This window comes from Brachyistius frenatus, unplaced genomic scaffold, assembly GCF_029030835.1.
Source record: "Brachyistius frenatus isolate BFR_SWC_R1_liver_20210118 unplaced genomic scaffold, ASM2903083v1 Contig_17, whole genome shotgun sequence".
In the NCBI taxonomy this organism is placed as follows: domain Eukaryota; kingdom Metazoa; phylum Chordata; class Actinopteri; family Embiotocidae; genus Brachyistius; species Brachyistius frenatus.
Window position 1 is genome coordinate 2,065,476 of NW_027210616.1, and position 22,168 is coordinate 2,087,643.

Genomic DNA, 22,168 nt, shown 5'->3' on the forward strand with positions numbered 1-22,168 from the left:
GATTGTGATTTTTGTATAGCATCCAAGAACATATTAAGAAGCAAGTTCAAGCTTAAGTATGCAACAACATCAGAAATTTCATCAGGATAACTTCATCCAAATGACAGATTAGTGAGTACAATTCAAAGTTCAGTAGATCCATTTGTGTTTGTTAGTGCTTTTGATAGAACTTCCTGAAGATAAAAAAGAAGGCAAACTTGGGCACTGTTTCTTAATTACTGTCATCCAGCTATATACCTCCACATATAACAAAACCACAGAAAGGCCCTTACTAATTACAAATGCAGAAATGTTTCAGTGCCTTACAAATGTTTATATTTAGAGCCAGACTCTAATTTTGCATCCTTTCATTACACACTGACTGGGCACATGCATGTGGCATCCAGAGAAAAGTCCACAATACATGCCTTGGTTTTGTAATTGGAGGATGACATTCCCCCGAGTCTGCTTCCAGAAAGCTCAGCATGTTGGTTGTTTTGATTGTTAAACATATTTCGGTGACTAAATATAAAAATGGACAGAAAATTAAATTGAATAAACATTTGTTTTAGTCTTGAGATGTGGATAACTCCCAGTAGCTTTTGTTTCTCGTGACCTAGTTTCACACCTTAATAGGATTAATGGAAACTACTCACACATCTCCATCGTGTTTAACTGACATCAAGCCTTTTTCAATATAGAGAAAGCCAAGTACAGACTCACAGATTGTGAGTAAAAACTCTTAAACTGGTACAGCATTAACTTTGGTAACACCACTAGCTCTTCTCAGTTCTGGTGATTACACCCCCACACAACAATTGAACCTTATTGTATTGTGAACAAATAATTCCAACTCAAAGGTCCACAACCTTTTTGTGAGAAAACTATATATAAAACTGTATATATTGATTTGACTGACATGTAATTGTACATTCGTGTACACTGACTAAGGATCCCAAAGTCCACAAAGGTAGCGCAACTAGGGATGGGCAATTCAAGCAAAAATACTATTCGATAATCACTCAGAACTAATCAACTATTAATAGACTACTAGGTAGATCGGTGGTTCTAAACCAATGAGTTGGGGACACCGTGAGGACATAGTAAAGGTACTAAAGTAAAGTAATGTGAAATAAAAGTCCACAAAAAGTATTAAAAATAATTTTGGAGTACTAAAAAAATACTTGCATATTAAGCACCACCTGTAGGCTACTTTATAAAATCACACTGACTTCTTAAAAAAAAAAAAAACTCCTGATAGTACAAGTTACTGAGTTAGCATCTTAGAAGGTTTAAAGCTCTCCTTCACCAACACATACCAACAAATGACATGTGGTCATGGCTTCCCGCCACCTGAGATTTGAGTGAAACTGCACTTGAATTACTTCTCATCAGAGTTCCTGCTTTTGGCTCTTTTTTTCCCTTTGGGACTTTGTGCTCCCTCTGATCACAAACTACTCAATGTCTCTATTGCCCAACAACATGTGGTCAGAGCTCATCTGAGTTGGATCCAGTGTATTTCCCTGAAAATCGGGTAATATCTGGTACAGAAGTGTGGATTACAAACCCTTCTGCAGGGACAAAGTTGACAGGAATGGCAATTGAGTTGGAAAAGTCATTGATTGATGTCACAACCGATATGATTCTGAAGTAGAGGTTCGCAAATAAGCCACAGACTAAATTTGGACATCGGCGCAAGGTCAATCCCGAGGACTGAGTAATGCGTTGTTGAAAAAACCTTCGCCGTTCTATCCACCCATCTCTGTGAGGCTGGCTTTTCAAAGCTGGTGACATTTTAAAATCTCATGAAAACAATATGCACACCAAAACCTTTGGTGCCTTTTCAGGGGTGGGGGTTAAAAAAATATTTTCATCCTCATATAGGCATAGTTGCCCACTTTACAAATATCTGACCAGTTATTATAAAATAACATACAGCATGAAGGACTGGCGGACATTGATGAAAATGAATGACTTTCTCCTTGAGCAGTCTGACAAACATTAACTGCTATTTACAAAGCAGCCCTAATTAGATCAGTTTACCTGCACAGCTCTGGCATCAACTGGTCAACTCACTCCTATAATAGTAACAGTGACTCAGTTACTCTTAGTGTCAGTGTGTTTGTATTTACTATCTCTTTCTGACAATGTGATATCATACCAAGATCTGTCCTTTGGCCCTTTAAGACACACGTTGATACAGTAGGTCTCGTTAAAGACAGTGAAAATTAATTTGGGTTTAGCTGCACTATTATACACATTCTAGTATTCTGTGCTATGGACTCATTTATTTATGTATAACATGCTACCTCTTCCAAATTATATTCTAGATATCAGCTTTTTAGCCTGATGTCTGGGGTGGAGGTGATATAGGACCACCTCAAGAATGTAGGCATGTGTTCCCAGCTTTGAAAAACGTACAGTGGGCTGTGTGTCCGCTGCATTTTACTTGTATTTATTACAGCAGTGTTTACATCCTGGGTCCGATGTGTGGTTGAGTTCAGGCAATACAGAAACTTTGGTTTAGGCCAACACGTCCTCATACCAAAACACAGCAGGCATATTTGCAAAACGTCATGCGTGTTTTCAGCGCTCTCTATAAGACGCACACGTCCTAATACTTAAACAACAGAATAACCCATTTGCCAAAACGACATACATCATTGTTGGATAGTACCAGTGAAAGGCGTACTGGACCTTCATCATCATGGTGCATGTGTAATATAAAATATGTTCGGTACACATAAGTTAAATGAACGCAGTTTTCTATGTTGGCATTACCATGATAGGAATATAGCAAAATATTGTGCATTTGTGCAAAAACAATGGCTGCAAAAAGCTGCTGGGAGAAACTGCCTTTTGTTGGTTTGTTTCCTCTCCTCCCAGAATTGTTAGTGTAATCAATTGGAGTCTTTTAAATATCCGCAATAGTAAATGTATTGAGTGACGTTGCAACAAAAACATATAAGCAGTAACGTCATAAAATGGCTGCTATACAACCACATACTGTATTTGTACTGTTCGCAACATGTTGCGCCGTTTGTATTGTGCTTGTTGTCAGGTTGTCTTCAGTGAGATTAATGTCATGCGCTGCCAATGGGCTCATTTTACCCTGTACCGACTAAGTTGATGATGCATTAGTGACTGACCAGTATTTTCTAAATTGAATTTTCCATGCTGGCGCCTGTCCAGAACGTGCTGCCTGAATTCAGCAGGCATCACCAAACAGCAGCCTGCGTGTGTTTGGCAGCTGGAGAGCATTCTTACTTCATTTATCCAAATTCTCCAGACCTTGGGAGTTGACAGGCTTGGTAATCAGTGTCCACAAGCATAATCCCCATGGTCTCAAGACACCACACAATCAAATCCCTCTCTATCTTCTCTCCTCTCTTCATTTTATGTATAAAATCTGTTAAAATCACCTTGCAAGAGAAAACACATCCATAAATATGCATACCACACAGTGCCTGACAGCATGCGTTCACATGTGTGAAGGCCATCTGCACTGCTGTTTCTGGGGGGGAACACTATACCAGCTCTAATTACTTCCTTTGCAGATCCTCATCTTTAAGTAATATTTCCATAAGCAGTAGCTACTACTTCCCTTTCGGCTTAATGTGTTACATTTCTAAGAATTTTCATACCTGTCATTTTCTTGTGTTTCTGGTGAAACTTAAGTGCGAGCCAGTGTGTAACTTTGTCATCATAGGGAAGGATTAATTATTCTGGCAGTAACTGTGTTCCTGTTGCTACACCTCAGCAGTGGCAATTTTGAATATGTCTTACCGAGATGTTACATTTAAAAAAAAAAAAACTAAAAAAAAACACCATTAACACAACAACAACATTGCCAACCAGAGTGCAAAAGGAGTACTTGGGAGACATTAGTCGTTCCCATGTGGTTGCCCATGTGAAAAGACTTGAGCTCTGAAAAATAAATCTGGTGCAGGCTGCTGGAGGACAAAGAGCCAGCAGTACAGACAAGGGAAACAGTGCATCACTGGCAAGAAAGCCGAGGTGATCAACTGACTCTGCTTTTTCATGCTCAGCTGGCTGAAATACTGGCCAATATTAATACTTCACATATGGAAAACCTGGAAATGGACTGTGTGACTCAGCATCGATACAGCACGACTGTCTGAAGTTTCATTGAAAGTGCAATTCAGGATATTCCTGAAGAACACTTGAATAGATGTCAGTTTTTTTCGATCGAATATGGTCAAGTGCTCCATTCACACTCTGTTAAAAGGATTTCTCCAACCATTCGCAAATCATACCATCATTGTTAACCAAGTGATAACTTATCTGTGGTTCAAATGTGAAGAAATTCGCACCAAAATTCTAAAAGCAAGTTATAAACTAGCTTTCATCCCAAACTTTGTCATTTACAGGTTTTTTTTTTAGTACACAGACCATCATTAGAAAGATATGATCTAGAGCAGGGGTGTCAAACATACGGCCCGCGGGCCGGATCCGGCCCGCCAGGGGGTCTAGCTCAGCCCGCCGGATAACTTTGTTAAGTGTGAAAATTACAGAAAGACATAAATTGCATTTCTATGAGAATATGGAGGTTTATGAGTACAAACGTTTTGTTATTTTTTTTTTTTTTATCGATCCAGTAATTGCTTCAAAAACAGCGTAAATGCGACGTCTGCTCCGGAGGAAGAAGCGCTCGGTGCCACAGGCAGCAGCGCTCGCTGCTCGCTTTGTGACGCGTTTGACGTCAAACGCGTCACAAAGCGAGGGAATCTGCAGAGGAGAGCCGGGGCAGATAAACAGTGGGCTGATGTCTGAGTTTTTGGTCTTTATGTTTCTAGTTTATTGTAGAAAGACCTTAAAACAGGGTTTATCATCCAAAAACCTTCACCAATGATTTAAACAAAGAGAAATATTGTCGTTATGTATGCGTTATTATGCTATGATTTTACTGGTCTGGCCCACTTGAGATCAAAGTGGGCAGTATGTGGCCCCTTAACTCAAATGAGTTTGACACCCCTGATCTAGAGGTCAAACTCAGTCGTTTGCAAAGGGGCTCGGAACCAAAATCTATAGTTATGGCATCAACTGAACTGTTGCAGAATCAAAAAATGCAGTGTCATTTGGTAACAAATTTCAATACCTTGGCTACATCCAAACAAAGAAGTAAATTTTCATTCACAACAGTGAGCCGATACAGTGTTTTCCCATTTGTAGGCTCGCTCGCGTAGATTAAAATACTCAGTTTAAACTTAAGTGAGTAAATCTACATACTTCACTTTTTTCACACTAGTTTTTGTCCGAGTTGTGCGCTGCAGTAAATGGAGGCTTCTCTGTGTGCAGCAAGCAAGCTGGCGTCTATCGAAATCATGAGGCGTTGAGTTAACATTGGTGAACTGTAGCACCACTTGCACGTGAGGCGTTTAGGAGACAGCTTTGAATTGTTCCTACAGAAAATAACCTGGGCTAAACTCTCCCCCTCTTTACTGCATGAAAACAAAAGATTTGTATCATATTGCCGGATGTAGTTTTCCATTTCCGAAAATGGATTTTTGTAAAACTAGTATTGAAAAAACAATCGTACAGGAACAGATATTTAAGTTTATGTATCAGTACAAATCTTGAATATTTTTGAACGATTCACAGCTCTATTTAAAAACTTGCTATGTTTTTGTCAAAATATATATTTTTCACAGCAGACATTTTAACAGGTAAAAGGAGAAGGAGCATAAGTAGTAATACAACCATCATTAATTTATGCTTTACTTATTGAGACATGTCAAAAAATGGCCCATGAAAAAGTCCTGCTCTCCTACAATCTTCCATTAACCAACACATTTGAGAAAGTAGGCATTCTCACGTCTATGCCTCTTGTTTGAAAATGTAATGTTGAGAAATATGATCACATTTCTGCAAATTTATATCAAAATGAATCTAAATTATAGGAACATGCAAAGTCCTGCAACTTCATTCAGTTCTTAGGCGTTAATTGACTCATTAAGACTTGTAAGGCGGGTCTAAAATCAACCCATGACAATTCAGAGCTGAGAAATTCTCGGACTCTTCAAACGTCAAACATGCAGGCTCCTTTATGCAACTGCCTGAAAATGAAGCTAATTGATGCCTACAAAGCCAGAAAAAAATATAAAAATATATCAAAGGGCTTCCAGCTTGCAATTTCCACTGTATGAAATGTCATTAAGAACTGGCATTTAAGAGCAACTGTGGACGTCAAGACAAGATCTGAAAGAGCAAGAAAACTGTCAGATAAAACTGCTCACCTATTGGGCCGAAAGGCAAAGAAAAGGCTCATTTGACTGAAGAGGATATCAGAGATGAAGCACTGTTCTATTGTAATAATTTTAGACTATTATCATGACAATATGTATTTGAAAAATGTATTGTGCCATAAAAGAAAATGACAAAACATCACAGCTTTTAGTGATTTTTTTTTTTTTTTTCATCCTTCCATAGTCAGTCAGTATCCAGCAGTAGGGAGGGTTTGAATAAAATTGTACTTTCACTTATCAATATTATTATCTATTATACTATTGTTACTACTATCATCGGTTCATTTGCATTACCAAAGAATTGGGTCTTTCTAAATTATCATAAAAAAAATTTAAAAACTAAAAAAGGTATTAATGGATCCTGGAACCACTCAGAGTAGTTTTAGATTTGCAAAGAAAGATAACAGCCGAGTCGATTATGTTCAGTCAGAAATTGCAGCCACTGGATTTTGACAAGAGAACAGATTCACGTCTTCACTAAGGATGGGTCATGATTTTCTAAGTCTTAAGAAAATGAAAGATCAAATAGTCAATCAACAAAAACATAAATTCAACATTTGTTTTTGCACCAATGTTTCATGACTTTAAATGAGACTTCTTTTATGAATACAAAAGGTTTATTTCTCTTAAATTTTGTTTACAAATGTTTTTAAATCCGTGTTCTTGAGCACTTCACCTTTAAGATAATCCATCGACTTGACAGTTGGGGCAAATTAAGATGCCAGCATACACAGCATATTTATTGCACAGGTGTTCCTTGTACTGGTCCCAATAAAAGGGGATTTTAAAATGTGTAGTTTTATCAATCAACACAATGCAACGAATGCCACAAGTTTTGAGACGGCGTGCAATTGACATGCTGACTGCAGAACTGTTCACCACAGCTGTTGCCTGTGAATTGAATGTTCATTTTACAACCATAAGTTGTCTCCAATGTGGTTTCTGAGAATTTGGCAGTACATCCAATCGCCCTCACAACCACAAACCAAGTGTAACCACGCCAGCAGAGGACCGGGCTTCAGATCCTATCGTCTTACTCTTTTACTTCAACTTCATTAGAAATTGGAGTGAAAACAAAAATGTTGCGTTGATATTTTTTTTTCAGAGTTGTTCCCTGCTAGTATCGAATAGTAATTTTGCATGGAATGCCTAACCTTCACTCGCACATGTGGTTAGATTTGGGCAACAAAAATCACTGAAATTTTAGGGAAATATGGTGGTTTCAGATAAACTTTAATGCTTTATGTTCCTTACGTTGGCTTTTTCTATACTCAACTGAGACTGTTTCTCAACCTCAGCTGAGTATATTTGATACCTAAATCTAACGATTAAAAGGTTTCATTGTGATTTATTTGTTATGTTACGTTGTGCTATGCAGATAGAATAATTCAACATTTCTGTCATTACATTGACAGAAAACATAATCTGGTCAAAACTGCACCCTTAAAAAAAAAACATGCTACATGTTCCAAATAAGTAGTAGATATTATAGTTACACATTATTTTTAGTGTATATTTTTAAACTATTATATCAGTAGTCATTGGGTTAAAAGAAGGTACAGAAACTACTATTTCTTTAGTCAATAATATATATCTGTTGATACATTTGAAATGCACTGCAGCATATAAATATGCTATCATACATGCCAGGCTTTGTCAAACAGAATTTGAAGCCAGAAGTCTCTTGGTGCTTTAAAACCAGCAAGGACTTTAAAAGGACTAAAATCAAAAGGACACAATGTTTGCTGGTGTGACTGTCTAAGCTGCTGCCCACCTCGATCTATCACAGGGCTGGCTACAGCTCCCAGGAGGCCCGGTGCACTGCGCAACCCCCGCACCACCTTAACCCCCTACGCCTCCACCCCATCACCGCCCCGCTATGAGTGACAGGCATCCAGTTTCGCCTGACTGCAGTCTCTATCTTCAAACCCTCAAGGACAACTAAGAGGACATATTGTCATCAGCTCATCTCTCTCATTCCCACGACTGCCTCCTCCATAGATGCGCATATTCACAGGCTCTCTCCTCCCACACACACACACACACACACACACACACACACACACACACACACACACACACACACACACACACACACACACACACACACACACACACACACACACACACACACAATTGTGACCCACTCACCTGTAACAACATCTATGTAACCTTTGCTTAATGTCCTCAGGTGCCACAGCAGAACCCATTCGCACAAACAACCCGCAGGTCTGGCTGTGCCTGCCGCTTCTCATTCATTCCTTTCACTGTGAGTCGGTGTTTGAAACCATCTAGGAGGAGGTTGTTAAGAATCACTTCAGACAGAAACCTTGAACACAGGATATAAACAAGGCATTGTCTGTGAAGGCTTCCACACAGATCGCCTCTTGCTCCTGAGTCTGAATGTTTTTCTGGCTTTAGAGATCTGAATTCTTTATCTCGTACTGTACAACAGTCTGCGGCATCTTGTGTTGCGAGACAGGTCCGGCTGTTTCGGAGGGATATCATACATGGTGGAAGCCAATTTTTTTCAAATGTCTAACAAGGTTTAGTTCACAGCAATGTTCCTTTTGCAATCAATGGCATTTCACTACGGTGCCATGGGTTGTTTGCTGTGTAATCTTTAAGCGTTCAACTACACTTCTCAGTTTTGAAAAACAACAGTAACATCCAAACTCGCCGTTGTACGGTCTCTTTCTTACAAACTAACTCTGCAAGTTGTTTTTGCACTTCAACGTGCTCTTAGAAGTTGTAACGCTGGTGAGACAACAGGGAGTCTGAGCTGAACTTCAGATTAGAGGCTGTTGCTTATAGCCGCAGTAGGAAACTTCACATGTTGACAGGAAGCTCTTTTGAGTTTGAAAATGTCAAATCCGGAAAATCATGAAATGTGATTTCAGAGAGCTGTGCACTGTTTCAAAGAATGGCCAGATTAATTAACAAAGACAGTTTCTTCTGGAATGGTGGTTATGAGAAGGCAGGCTGAGAGGGGATGTTATACTTGCTGAGGATATTTGTTAAATGATACAAAAAGGAAAAAGTGCATGTCTGAGGTCTACTTTAACCAGACTTAACAAACATCAGAAGACCGTGGACAACATCTTAAATGAAGGAAGACATTGTAATTTCAAATATATAGGCATAAATGGTTAAATGTATCTTCATAAAAAGGAGACTGAATACACAATGGTGTTTTTTGTAAATAAATTTGAATATATTTAGTCGTTTAATTACAAATTTAGACCAAACTATTTTTCTTGATGGTATGCTTTGTTCTAAGAGCTTTTGAATACCTCTAAATGGCCATAAATGTAGACATGGTGCACTTATTTGTCTATTTTCACATAGGTTATAAGAATCTTGTTAGACATGCATTTGTATAACATAGTTGTTGGCTATTGTTATTAAATTGTAGATTCTAGCGTCCACAGAACAGGTTGCAGAAATTAATCAAAGCTGCACTAATCTGTATTTTCATGAAAGCAGTGAAAAAAAGGCCAAAAAAAATATTAACTTGAAAGAAGCTTCAGTTTTTAAAGTAAACGAGAAAAATTGCATTTGGAAAAAAATAAAATAGAGCCAATGTTGCATGTGATGCCCAGAAAAAAGTCAAATGTAGAAGTTTACAATACCATGTATGCATTTCTGTTGTATTTGGGGATATTTCTTTTAACCCTAATAAAATGAAGGAAAACTGAGCACATCTGATGTGGAGGGGGAAACAGTAAAGCTTCAGTAGGTATGATGCTCCTGCATGTTTAAAATGTTTAGAGTGGTGAAACCTGAAGGTTCAGTAGACTAACAAAAACAAATCTAAACTCAAGGTCCACTTATCTTTTTGTTTTGTGTGTTTTCAGATGGAGTTAGCTCAGGTGTCTTTGAGATGAGAAGGCTTCGGCGATGTGGCTGAACTGGTGTTTGCTTCAGCTGGTTCATTCATGTGTCACAATCACTGTGTCGCCAGTGTCGTTTGCAGCTGCACCACCAGCTTCCTCCTTTGGTGCTCTATTTTTGGTACTGTTCGTTTAATGTCCATGTAAATATTAAAAAAGCAGAGCCACCCATTTGAACTGTCTCGCCATTTTGTATAAATGGTCAGCTGGTTGACAAGTCCTTCTGACGGATCTAGTAAGAGGCCCTGGACTTGAGATTTTTAGGGTCCACCTACATTCCAGGTGTATTTTTTAAATAAAAGTCTTGCCCATTACAGCTTTAATGTCACAGTGGTATAAATGTTGAAGTGCTTCAAACGTATTAGGCATCTTTGTGACCAAAGTAGTCACATAGCAGCCTTTCCAAGTCCTTTGTAACATAAATTGGAGCTTTTCCTATGTGCTGGCCTTTTATCTGCCTGTTCGGTGTCATATGTGAAGCTAATTAACTTTCACAGCTTTTTTGTAGCCAAGCGACAGTTCCTGTGAAATTCTTATTTATAAATGAAAAAAGAAATGATGAGAAACAAGTCTCCTTAAATCCCCTTTTACTTATTTTTAAACAAATTTGGATGAAAATAACGAGAGTCAGCGCAAAAACTAATTATAATGATCGCCATTGTTACAATGAGGTAAAATGTTGTGTTGTCTTCCCTTTATTACAGCATAAAATCCAACTGCAAGTTTCCCACTGTATTGAAGTATCTATAAGTATGAAAAGAGACCATACAGAGGCTATTCATTTCTATTTTCAGAATGCCAATTATTGTGCACAGCAGCAGCTTTGGCTATTGAACCAGTTGAAGTCAAACTGTTGTAATACATTATTATTTATTTCAACCTGGTGCGGTGGGGAGATTCTCACTGCTGGATTTTCATCAAAAGAGATAGCCTGCTGAAAATGTAATTCACTGTTTTAGTATAAATCAATAAGCCTCTAGAATCTATTCCCCCATTCCACCTTTATGTTAATATAAAAGAAATGCTCAAATAGAAGTTTAATTCACCACACGGACTTGCAGACTATTTAATAGCCCCAATTTTATCCATAACTGCGCAATTGACACTTAAATTTCAAGCCCATCTTAATTTGGCTTCTCCTGACAATTTAAAGTTCTACTTCTTTTTGGAGCCAAGGCTACTGTGACCCATGTTAATGGAGATTTATAGGCTTGTGCCATTCTAACAGTGATCGTCTATTAAAAATTATATCCCATTTGATCATTATTACTCTGTTCTCGCACCAAAAATAAAAAAAAGCCATCCCTAAATGTAATGCAGCATCTTTAAATGTGCTGGAATCTGCGTATAAGCAAACAAATGCAAAACATGTTAAATACTGAACATGCGAGAGAGTTTAAACTGAAAGCTAATTCTGTGTTTGAGCATTAGAGGACATTCAGAAGGTTCTGATGGGGGATATAAATCCTGATGGACTCCCATCTGAGTGTATTCATTAATCATGCGTCTCATTGGCGAGGCTCTGATTTGCAACTGAGACAGATGAAGATGAACTCAGCAATATATTTCTCATCATAACACAACCCTCACATAAATATTAATAGCATATTTTCAGCTGGTGGGCATGAATCATTTTTCCGACAGGGAATTTTAAGAGCTATCCATGCGTGTCCGAGAACAGTACATAAGCAAGCAGTTGTGATGAACAACACCGCTTTAAGGCAACACTGAAGAAAAAGCTTTAACTGTACGGCCAATTAAAAATGGCTTTATTTTACTTACTTCAGGCTAATTTCAATCAATAGATTTTACAGCTTGTCAACACAAACATTTTAATTGCTCAAGTGAGTGTTGACGCAAATGTTATTTTATGTATAATATCATCGTTTAAGCAGCTGTTACTTTGACTGCACAAGTTGGATGTTGCATTTAAGGGTGTTAACTTGTTTGTTCAGAACCAAAATGGCAGGTGTGAAAGGTGTTTCAGGTCCAGACTAAAAGAAATGGTCTCGGTCCCGATCAAAGTGAACCATGATTCGTCTTTTTTTTTTTTTTGCAGTGAAAAGAGACTTTTTAGATGTTTCTGACTTTCTGCTCAATTACAGGAAGTTGAGGCAGGCTGTCATCACCCATTAAACAATAGAAGAAGAAAAAGAAGCGGGAGAGAAGTAAAAGTGAGACACAGTAGCACGGGGAAAGGAGAGGAGACAAAATATTTAAATGTCATTTCCAACAAAGAAATATAAAGTAAATTTGAAAAGTACTGCATTTGAAGCTGATGCTGCTGGTAGCAACGCCATGATATTAACAGTATAGTGGCAACAAAATGAAACTATTAATTGTTCCCATTTAACCAAAAAAGGCTACAGGCCATTTCTGTCAACAGATCTCAACACACCGAACATTTAAACAACCTGTGCATATGTGTCAATCTCATTCATACTTGTCACCATTACTTTGGCCATTATTCTGCTGCTAGCTTTCATGTACAGTACGTAGTTATTTTTTCTGGTTTTGTTGCAGGAATAATCCTTAATCCTGCATGCAATGCTCTTATCAACTCATTAATGTTTGGTTTTTTTCACTCAGGGAAACAGCTGTCAATGAGAACAACATCTGTTTGAATAATTGAAAATAATTTGATATGTGGGCAGAGCAGAGCCGTTAAATCATGAAGCAAAGTGACTGACAGTCAGGCTGGACTGAGAAATTGGCGTAATCTTCATGTTTGATTTATATTTTTGATATAGTGAATGATATCTACGCCACTGTTGCATTCATGAATTAATCACAGAGGTATGTGACTGGTCGTGTCATTGCAGGTGTATGATCATCAGTACAAAGCTGTGCTGGATGGTGTGGAGACAGACAGCATGATGGAGATTGACCCTGCTCACCGCATTGAAATCTTCAGAGTGGGAAACGGGAGCCAGGAGGTTCTCGAGGTGCACGACTTCAAAAATGTAAGTACAGGTTAAACAAGCTATTCCTCTGTTGATGAAAAATTGATGCTATAATTGTGTCTTCTCTTCAGCAAAGTAGATATTATGATGTTCGTATCTTGCCCTTTTCAAAGAGACGATTGACAACAATAATCCTTTCCCCAAAAAAAATCATATTTTCCTCTTTAACCGTCTATCTTTCTATGAATAAAGCGGTGTGACAAACCTTTGAAACATCTCAGAAATGGTGAAAACAAAATCTATACTCACTGAGGTGTCCACAGAGGGATCAAAAATACAATTTAACAAAATACCATACAGACACATTTCAATAATTAATACTAAAGCAGCAGTACAAGTGGAGATTTATGCGTTTATGTGTGCAAGCAGCAGCCAAGAAAGGAGAATCAGTCTTACTAAAAAAAAAAAAAAGCACTTTCTTCCCGTTAATTCCCAACAGCAACTTCTTCACAGTACAGAGACAAACACCATTAAGAAGCCTAACTCTATTTGTTTCTCACACCTTTCTCGCTGCAATCTCGTCTCCAGCAGAACTCATTAACTTAGCTTTCATTCCTAAATCCTGTTCGAGTGTGCAGGAGGTTACACATGCTACACCTCAGAGAAGGGAGCGTGCTGCTTGACTGGGTAATGAATGCTCTTACTCTCACACCATTATTTACTGTGAAATGTTGGGTAGCGAGGCTGAATGTTACAGGATGCACCTCATCCCAAACAAAAAAAAAACCATATTGAGTGGTTTTTGTTACAATGGGCTTTGTGAATCTAAAACAGCTATATGCTGGAAACCAGAACAACACCAGAAAAAAACCTCTGCAATCAACTGCTACTTGTTCCTCTCTCCCACATCAAGCCCAGCATGCGTGCGTGTCCCACTTACACGCACACAAATGCATAAACACGTGCCTGTTGCTTGTTCCACTTCCTGTTCGTGAAGCACGTCCCCTGAGGAGATTTGTTTGATTCAGTGCTCCACCATGGAAGACTAAGTACCATCCGAGTGAGCAGAGCAAGTCAAACTTTATTGTGACAAAAAAATAAATAAATAAGGGGACTCAGACACAACTTACAATAGGTCATGCTAAGTGGGAGCTTATGTGCTGATGTTAGAATGGATTCTGTTTAATACAATAAAAGGGAATGTCACATGTTATTGCACAGACCGAGGCCACCTTTAAAACAATATCCATCAAGCCTAAGGGCTGTGTGGAATGGAAAATGAGGGGATTATGGCACCAGGACTGTGGACCACCAGCCTCATTTTAACAGGAGAGACGGGCAACAATGGAGAATGAGCCTTCCTAAGAGGAAATTACCGCAGTCATTTTTATGTTAAAACAAACTGAACAACTGAACAGAAGCACAGTTAAGTAAAATGGCCTCAATATTTTCCAGAAATTTTCTGAACAAAGGTTCAGAGACAAAGCACAAATTTGTGTAGTTTTAACTGCACACCAAAGGAAAGGTCAAACAAAATTAGGATTGAGCGATTTATAATTTTGGTTAAGGCTTAATTGTGCCTTAACCATGCAATAAAAAAAAATTCTGTCAAAAACAGTAGGAAGCCTCTAAAATAACCTTTGGATTAAAGGTAAATTTACTTGCTGGTGCTGTACTTCTGTCATCTCTCTTTGTAGATGACATGTATTTATCTTTCCTAGACTCAAGCACAAAAGTCTTAGCATTTCCTTGACTACACATAAAAAGAATAAAAGAAATAGTGATGCCTTTTTAGACCAAAGAACTGTGGTCCAAGCTTGCTGCTAGTTACATTTAAATTTGATCCAAACAACTCTTTCAATAAAACATTTTCTGACAATTATTAAATGAATTACGACTGATAATGTTCACAATTTCTTGTTGTCTCTTTTTAATTTTAATTTAAACAGTACAAATATCAGGTAACTCCCTCAAGCCATGCCTGCAGCGCTGCAGACCAGCTGACTACTTAAAGGATTCAACAAGTCAGCATGAAAGCTATCAAACGCAAGAGTCTGTAGCGTCCTCAAACAGACCTCACAGCGGGACACAAACTTCTGCTTGTGAACATATCCACACTGTGCAACGGCAAGCCTGTTTTATACTGAAACATATACATTATCATGTTTACAGATGTTTTTCATATTCTGTCGCTCACATATGTAAACGGATATCCATTTATCTATGTCGGGGCTGCTGAGGTCCGGAGCCCATTCTTGTTGGGCAAGAGGCAAGGTAGACCTTCGACAGGTCTTTCACAGCGCTCATACATACAGTGTAATATGGACATGTAGGATAACACGACCACATTCACAGTGACATCTAAATCGCAGTTTTAAAGTTGCAGTTCAACTAACTTGTATGTATGAACTGTGAGAGGAAACCCGAGGAGCCGGGGCCTCTTCTGAATCACTGGACCGGTCTATGTAAAACAAGCGTGGACATATCCTTTTTTTTTTTTTTTTAACATTTACCACCTGGCTGTCATGATCAGGCAACACACACATAACACTTAAATATTACTGCACAGGTATTTGCCAGATTTGGCTTTGCTCAAGCTTCTTACCTTAAAAATGGCATCTAGCCTGAAGTTCCAGAAAGACAACGTCCATAAATCCCCACAGATGATGGAAGAAACAGCTGGAGAATGCAGCCACTCTGTAAGTGATATTCGTGTTAATGTAGGGATACTAGGTGTCCCACTTAGTACGGGACTGCACAGTATTTTCATCCCGCGTCCAACATATTAAGACGATGTCCCGCATTTTTATCATCTCTAGTTTACAAAATTAAAAACTGCAGAACAAACGATTTCTAAAATCAAACTTTTATCCAAAGGTTGTGACAAAAGTGAAGGCTTTTTACCTTGGGGCTGTGTCAAACTGTGAATATGTCGTTTAAGTGCAGGTTAGTTTGTCACCATCTTTGCTGCCAATGGAAAAAGCAGCGAGCCACAAGCTCTGCAGATTTCAGCAGCATATGATGGAAAACGAGCACACAGAAAAGGAAATGCTGCTACAACAGAGACCTGAAACTATTCTTAACTGGGTGAAACCAGTGGAAGGCGATTCTCAGAGAGGTTTCTTTTGCCAGTTATATCTCAAATTCACGCGGGGGAGAACATGTCTTGAAGCAACAGTACACGTAAGTCTCACAAGAAATCTGTGGCTCAAAAAAGAGAAGCGCCAATCCAGTGCGTTCTCACCGACACACAAAGATGATTGTCAAGACAGATAAGGAAACAGCAGCTGAAATAACCTGCATTTACCACGCTGTGCAGCACTCCCAATCATACAGGTCAGCAGATTGTGGAAGTAAGATAGCACAGCGTAAGACTTACTGTGAAATTGCTTATGTATTTACTTAGTATGGGAGTACAAATAAAATATACTTATTTTTTTTTAGTGCCTCACCTACACTGAAGGTCAAACCTGTAACCTGCGTCGTCTATTGTGTGTGAGTACGTTCTAACTTGGACATAATGTTGGGACGTTGTATCAAAATTTAAAACAACCTCCCAGCATTTTGGCTCACATTGTCCCACACAAACGTACACTTGGTGACACATTTGCTTTGTTTTAACAGTTCACTTTTTCTTGAATTGCTCACGCTGCGTCTTGCTCATAAAAATCCGAAAGCCAATACATCTGACGATGCATACTATCTATCCGATCTGATATGTTGGCTCATGTAATGACATAGCTGTGCTCTCAGACTTTGACAAATACCGCCACACCAGTGGACGTGAAGTCGTTGGAGGCTAAACTATAAAGTCAGTTAGGTTAGCAGAGCCACACAAACGCTGCAGCAGAAAACAACTGCTGGCAAGCTTAACAGAAACCACCCTGACAACAAAAGTTTAGCGGTTTAAAAAGTTTAACCCAGGAGCAGATGTTTGTATGATTTGTAGGTTTGAGGGTTTTTTTGTTTTGTTTTGTTTTTTTGTTTTTGTGTGTATCATCGGTTTTTCGCGTGGAATGTGTTTCTCTCTTTTAGAAAGCCTTCAGCCATGAAGAAGTGCTGGTCACAGAGGAATATGAAAATAACGGGTACTTTTTTTTTTAATCTTCTATGCCCTCTACTCTTCTCAGAAAAAGAAAAGAAAAAAAAAAAAAAGCATCACAACTCCCGTCCAGCATACATCCGTCCATAGTTTCCGTCTTTGGAGCATTTTTAGTTTAACCACTACCAACAGCAGGTGAAAACGTGCGTATTCACTGATTTAACGAAATGGTTACACCATTGGCCAAGCGAATGTCAGGTGACTGGCTGATGGACTCGCCATTGGTCGGCCGACTTCCTATATCCGTTTGAAATTAAGAGCGTGTTTTTGTTTCCTTTGTTTAACACACTCAAAAAAACACACCGATTATTTTTTTTTTCCAGCAGCTGTAGTGAAAGAAAAAAAAAAAAACGTTTGTGTGGTGTTCAGGAACAGCTGCAGCTTCCTGGAAAACTTAATTTAAAAAATTCTTTACACTGGTGGGCCCGCCCCTTCATCTACGAAGCCAAGATGGCGACCGTTTAGGGTGAAAAGTGTCCAGAGCTTCACACCTTTTTTTTTTTGGACGTTTTGAGTGCATCATCCTGATACATGTAGTGCATTGCATGTTTCTGTACTTGACAGTGTGAACACACTTATGCACTCAACATAGTGGGTGTTAGTGCACAAGTACACCATTTGGAACACAGCACAAGTCTATTCAGGTCAACTCCATACTGAGACATAATAGAACTATCAACAGGGCTGCATACTTTTTATAGATTTTTCACACTGGGACCTGAATGATTAATTTTAGATATTTCTTCTGCCAATATGTCCAACTGCCTCAATGTAGCTGCTTAGAGCAATAAGCATTGATTTGATTAGCAGACGATGGGTGGTGCAAATTCAACAAACAAAAACAAAGTTCAACATTTTTGCGCATAATGCCAAAGGAATGGATCCTGGCTAGACATGGAGAGCAACAAAATCAATATAATATTTTACATACAAGCTTTTTACTGAAAAGAATATTTTCAGATGTAACCCCTTTGTAATCACCAACATTTTAAGTAGTAACTGTAATTCAGTTAAATCTTTTTCTCAGTAATTTAATTGATCAATTTTATGTTTTGACGTAAGTAACTAAAAGATGCACAGTCCTTAAAAATGGGATTAGTTTAGACTCATACAGGCACACCCAAGGTAATAAACTAACACAACCATATTGATAATGTGTAATGTGTCAAATTGGATACAATTTTGATGCAGTTAAATATTATTTTATACAGTTTTAAATTAAAAAAAATGTTAGGATTGGATGTTATATGCTTCATGAGTATGAAACATTCCTTAAATACAGACAATTTTGCTGCTAAAATCAATGCATCGACCAAAACAAATATCTGCAGACACAACTTTAGTTGTGAATGAACTGAATGATGCATGCAGTTTCATGTTCTCAGTCTCTTCAAAAGCCTCAGATGGGTATCTTGTAAGTGGATATTTCAGTATTGTCTGTTAAAAAGACATCGTTTTTCCATTTCTTATCCCTGTGTTAATGTGTCTTTGTTCATTTTCTGGTTGACCAAGCCCAGTAATCATTGTATCTCATCACAACATCGGCTTGTTCTCTTCTGCTGCAGCTCACCAACACAGCAGACCCAAATTAAACAGAGACTCATCACAATAAAGCCCGGCATAAACATCATGCTTTTGTGCTTGAGACCATTATTGCCCCATCCTTTTTCCACACAGATGAAATTACATGCGCTGGATTATGACAGCCATCACTTTGTATCATGTCTTGTGCAGCTGGTATCTGGTTTTCGGACTGACAGCACCACAGAAAATGTAGAAATAGCACCAACATGGTCAAGATAGCTTATTCAAAGGAGATGTAATAGCAATCATTGTGTTACTGTAATTAACTTTAGATTGAATCAAGTCCATTTTCATGGTACTGCTCAAACAATTTTCACTTGATACAATTTTAAAGTAGCCGTGGCAGATGTAGATCCTGCTGTCTGTTCTAACAGAGTGTGCTGAATGAGCAGCTCCAGTCTGCAGAAAATAAATTGGATACAATCTGATCTACTGAAAGTCTTTCAGACTTATTTCGGCTGAATATCTTAGATTAACATAGAATAGCGGCGAGGGAGAATTAACAGATCTTGCCTATTGAGGCTCTCTGTGTCAGACTGAATAGAGCCACAGTCCACATGGTGGAGGATCATCAGTGGAGCTGAAGAGAGTGACTCCACACTTGACTGCACAGATTAAGAGAGTGACAGGAACCTATGACTGGCTAATTCAATGGGGGCACTCTGTAGAAAACACTTCATTCTCAACAATGTCACTTGGCTCCCCTGTGCGATATATACTGTTATGAAGTATTAGCCACAGCGGAACAGCCCCAACTTTTTACTTCATTCAGCTTGAAAGCAGGAGCTGTGTTGCAAGGGCTGAGCAGTCATCCATTTTATAACACGATAAAAGAAAAAATAGATTAAAAAAAAACACACCTCTTCTCATTCATTTGGTTTTAACATTTCTAACAGCTTTTGATTATCAGCAAAAAGCTGAGCGTTTTAAAACGATCGCCCCAGTTCTTATGGGATATCCACATCACAGACAGCTAATGAATGATACATACATCTGAATTGCTAAGTAACCCTTCATTCCTCTTTCTTTTTCAAAGGGAATCACTGGGATCCGGTTTGCCGAACATCAGAGGTGCTACATCAGGACCCAAACTAAGAAACTACCCACTGTGGCAGAGGTGGAGACTGAGGACACAGAGTTACTGGTATGCCTCCTCCCTCTGCTGTCTGTAGCTCGGACTCTCTGTAGTCCTGCAGAGGCTGTCATGCATATTGTAGGGAGATAACCAGAGTAGAGCACTGTGAGCCCCACACAAATCCTCAGCCTGTCCATCTTGTGCTATCTCCCCCAGCCCTCTCACTGAAGAATAAACTGGGGTTTGTGGTGCCTGTGAAACCGCCAGAAAGCTACCCACAAACCCACAGCCTCTTTGTGGCTTACATCAAATGGTGTTTGCTGTCAATCTTGAGCCAATATTAATTTTTAATCATCTCTTCCAAAGGCTCTTCCCAACTAGCCTAGAGGGGGAAAGGTGCAAGATAGGTCTGAGTGAGAGGTAAACCATTAAAATTGTATTTTCTAAAAGATGTTTTCTTTGTAAAATTCACGAGCCTCACTCTCCAAGTTTAGAGTGATTTATTTTACTTCTCGGGATTCTTATAGTTGTATGTGAACTTCAGCAAAAGCAATGGAAATTCAGTCAATCAAAATTCTCGTTTTTTTCAGTGTCACAGTGCAATTCACTGAGTGGGCCTTATGTTCAAAGAGAAAATCCTTCTCTCAAATGTCTACTCCTCGCATGCTCTCATTTACATTTCACATTGCAGCTGAGAAGAAGTAGCTGGCAAATATCTGACGCTCCCTTGCGCTCTTATGCTGTTTCATTTTAAAAACAGAATAAGCCAATTGTCAGTTCAGTGTCAGTTTTTAACTTTAAGAACATATGCTGCTATGCCAAACAAACAAAAAAATGCTGTTTTTTTTTCTATTCTTCTCATCTTCATAATGTCTGATTCACATTTACAGATACTAATTGCCCAGGCAGCACCATATGTCCGTGCCATCTCTGTCTTCTTTTGTGCACTGTGAAGCCTAATTGGCTTAATTCACAGCTCCAAAGTGAATCATCGGAGGCCCAGTGATGAGGGCTTCTACCAGTAGTTAAAAAAGTTTTTAAGCTGTGGTTTATATTAAGTTGTTCTAATCACAGTAAATAGTCAAGCACTGTTACAACCTTGCTTTAAAAGTTGACATGTGAGAAGTGATGACAAGGTAGCAACATGTGGTCCCATCCAAATTGTGTTTATGAGCTACTATTACTAACTAATTTGTTGTGCAAAGTATGTTTTGGGGAAAGTATAATTGGTGTCTTCAGTATATCTACAGAAAACATTTATTAAAGTGTTTCCAAACTTTTTGCACTGCAGGTGGTGAAAGTGGACGGTGAGTAAAAAAGTACAGGAGTAACGCTGCAGATCAGCTTTTGTATCCCAGATGTTGTTTGCTTTAGGCAACAAAAACACTTCAGTAATAATGATTATGTTGTTCCAAACACATTTTGTCTTCCAAAAGAAGGATTTTATAAGACAACAAATAAAATACATCGGTAACAGAACACTTTGCAGCAGCATTTTTGGCCATGGCAAATGTGTGAATGCAAATAATAAGCAATTAAAGTGGAAAAATATATACATATATATTATATAAAACATAATACATTTTCTTAAACTGTGGGAATCATAATCTCCTAAGATTCTGGTGTTTAATTATCAGGCAGAGTTTAATGAGGAAATTGACACCACTCACCATGTAAATTTGATGCCACAGCCAGCAGCTGTTTAGCTTATAGAACAACTAGCATGGCTCTTGTCAGAACATGTACAAATGTCTGTCAGTAGGCTACCTCTTAAGCTTATATTTAAATTGTTTTATCCGAAAATGATGTGTTTTACAGGAGATACTAGCCAGATTTTTTTTTTATTTTTTTAATATATATATATAAATGGTTTTTGATGAAGCACACTAACTTCCTGGTATTTCACCTGGTTGCCTGGCTACCTAGAGGTGCCACCCCGTGTCACAGCAATTTAATTTGTAGCTCTTTTGGAGGCTGGGGTGGTTGTCAGGTGGTGTAGGTCATGAAGTGAAGTGTATTTCTGTGCACTTCCTGGTGCGTAACCCTTACCAAGTGTTTTTTTAGACCACCAGCCAAAAACGTGACACAGACACAACACCCTCTAGTGGACTAATGGGTGTATTACACACTTTGCCATTATATCAAGTTGTAAGGTTGACATCTAACAGAGTCCAGGTAGTCACAATGCAAAACTTGTGATTTTGCTCACAAATTTGTAATCATGTGTGACTAAATGATGATCTCAACATTCCAGCTATGCTGATGTTGCCACATTACTCAGCTCTGAACTTAAAGCTGGGAGCAGGGCCACCATCTGTTGAAAGACGACTCTGGGACTGATCTTCTCATCGAACTCTTTAAATACC

General features: G+C 38.6%; 1 protein-coding gene across 1 annotated transcript in view; it reads left to right on the top strand.

Annotated features, from left to right (window-relative positions):
• tnmd (tenomodulin) overlaps positions 1 to 22,168 on the top strand; it is a 53,408-nt gene that overhangs the window by 20,912 nt on the left and 10,328 nt on the right. The window contains exons 3-4 of the mRNA XM_069694232.1: positions 12,961 to 13,101; positions 19,764 to 19,871. Of these exons, the coding sequence (XP_069550333.1) occupies positions 12,961 to 13,101; positions 19,764 to 19,871 (249 nt within the window). The remainder of the gene's footprint in view (positions 1 to 12,960; positions 13,102 to 19,763; positions 19,872 to 22,168) is intronic.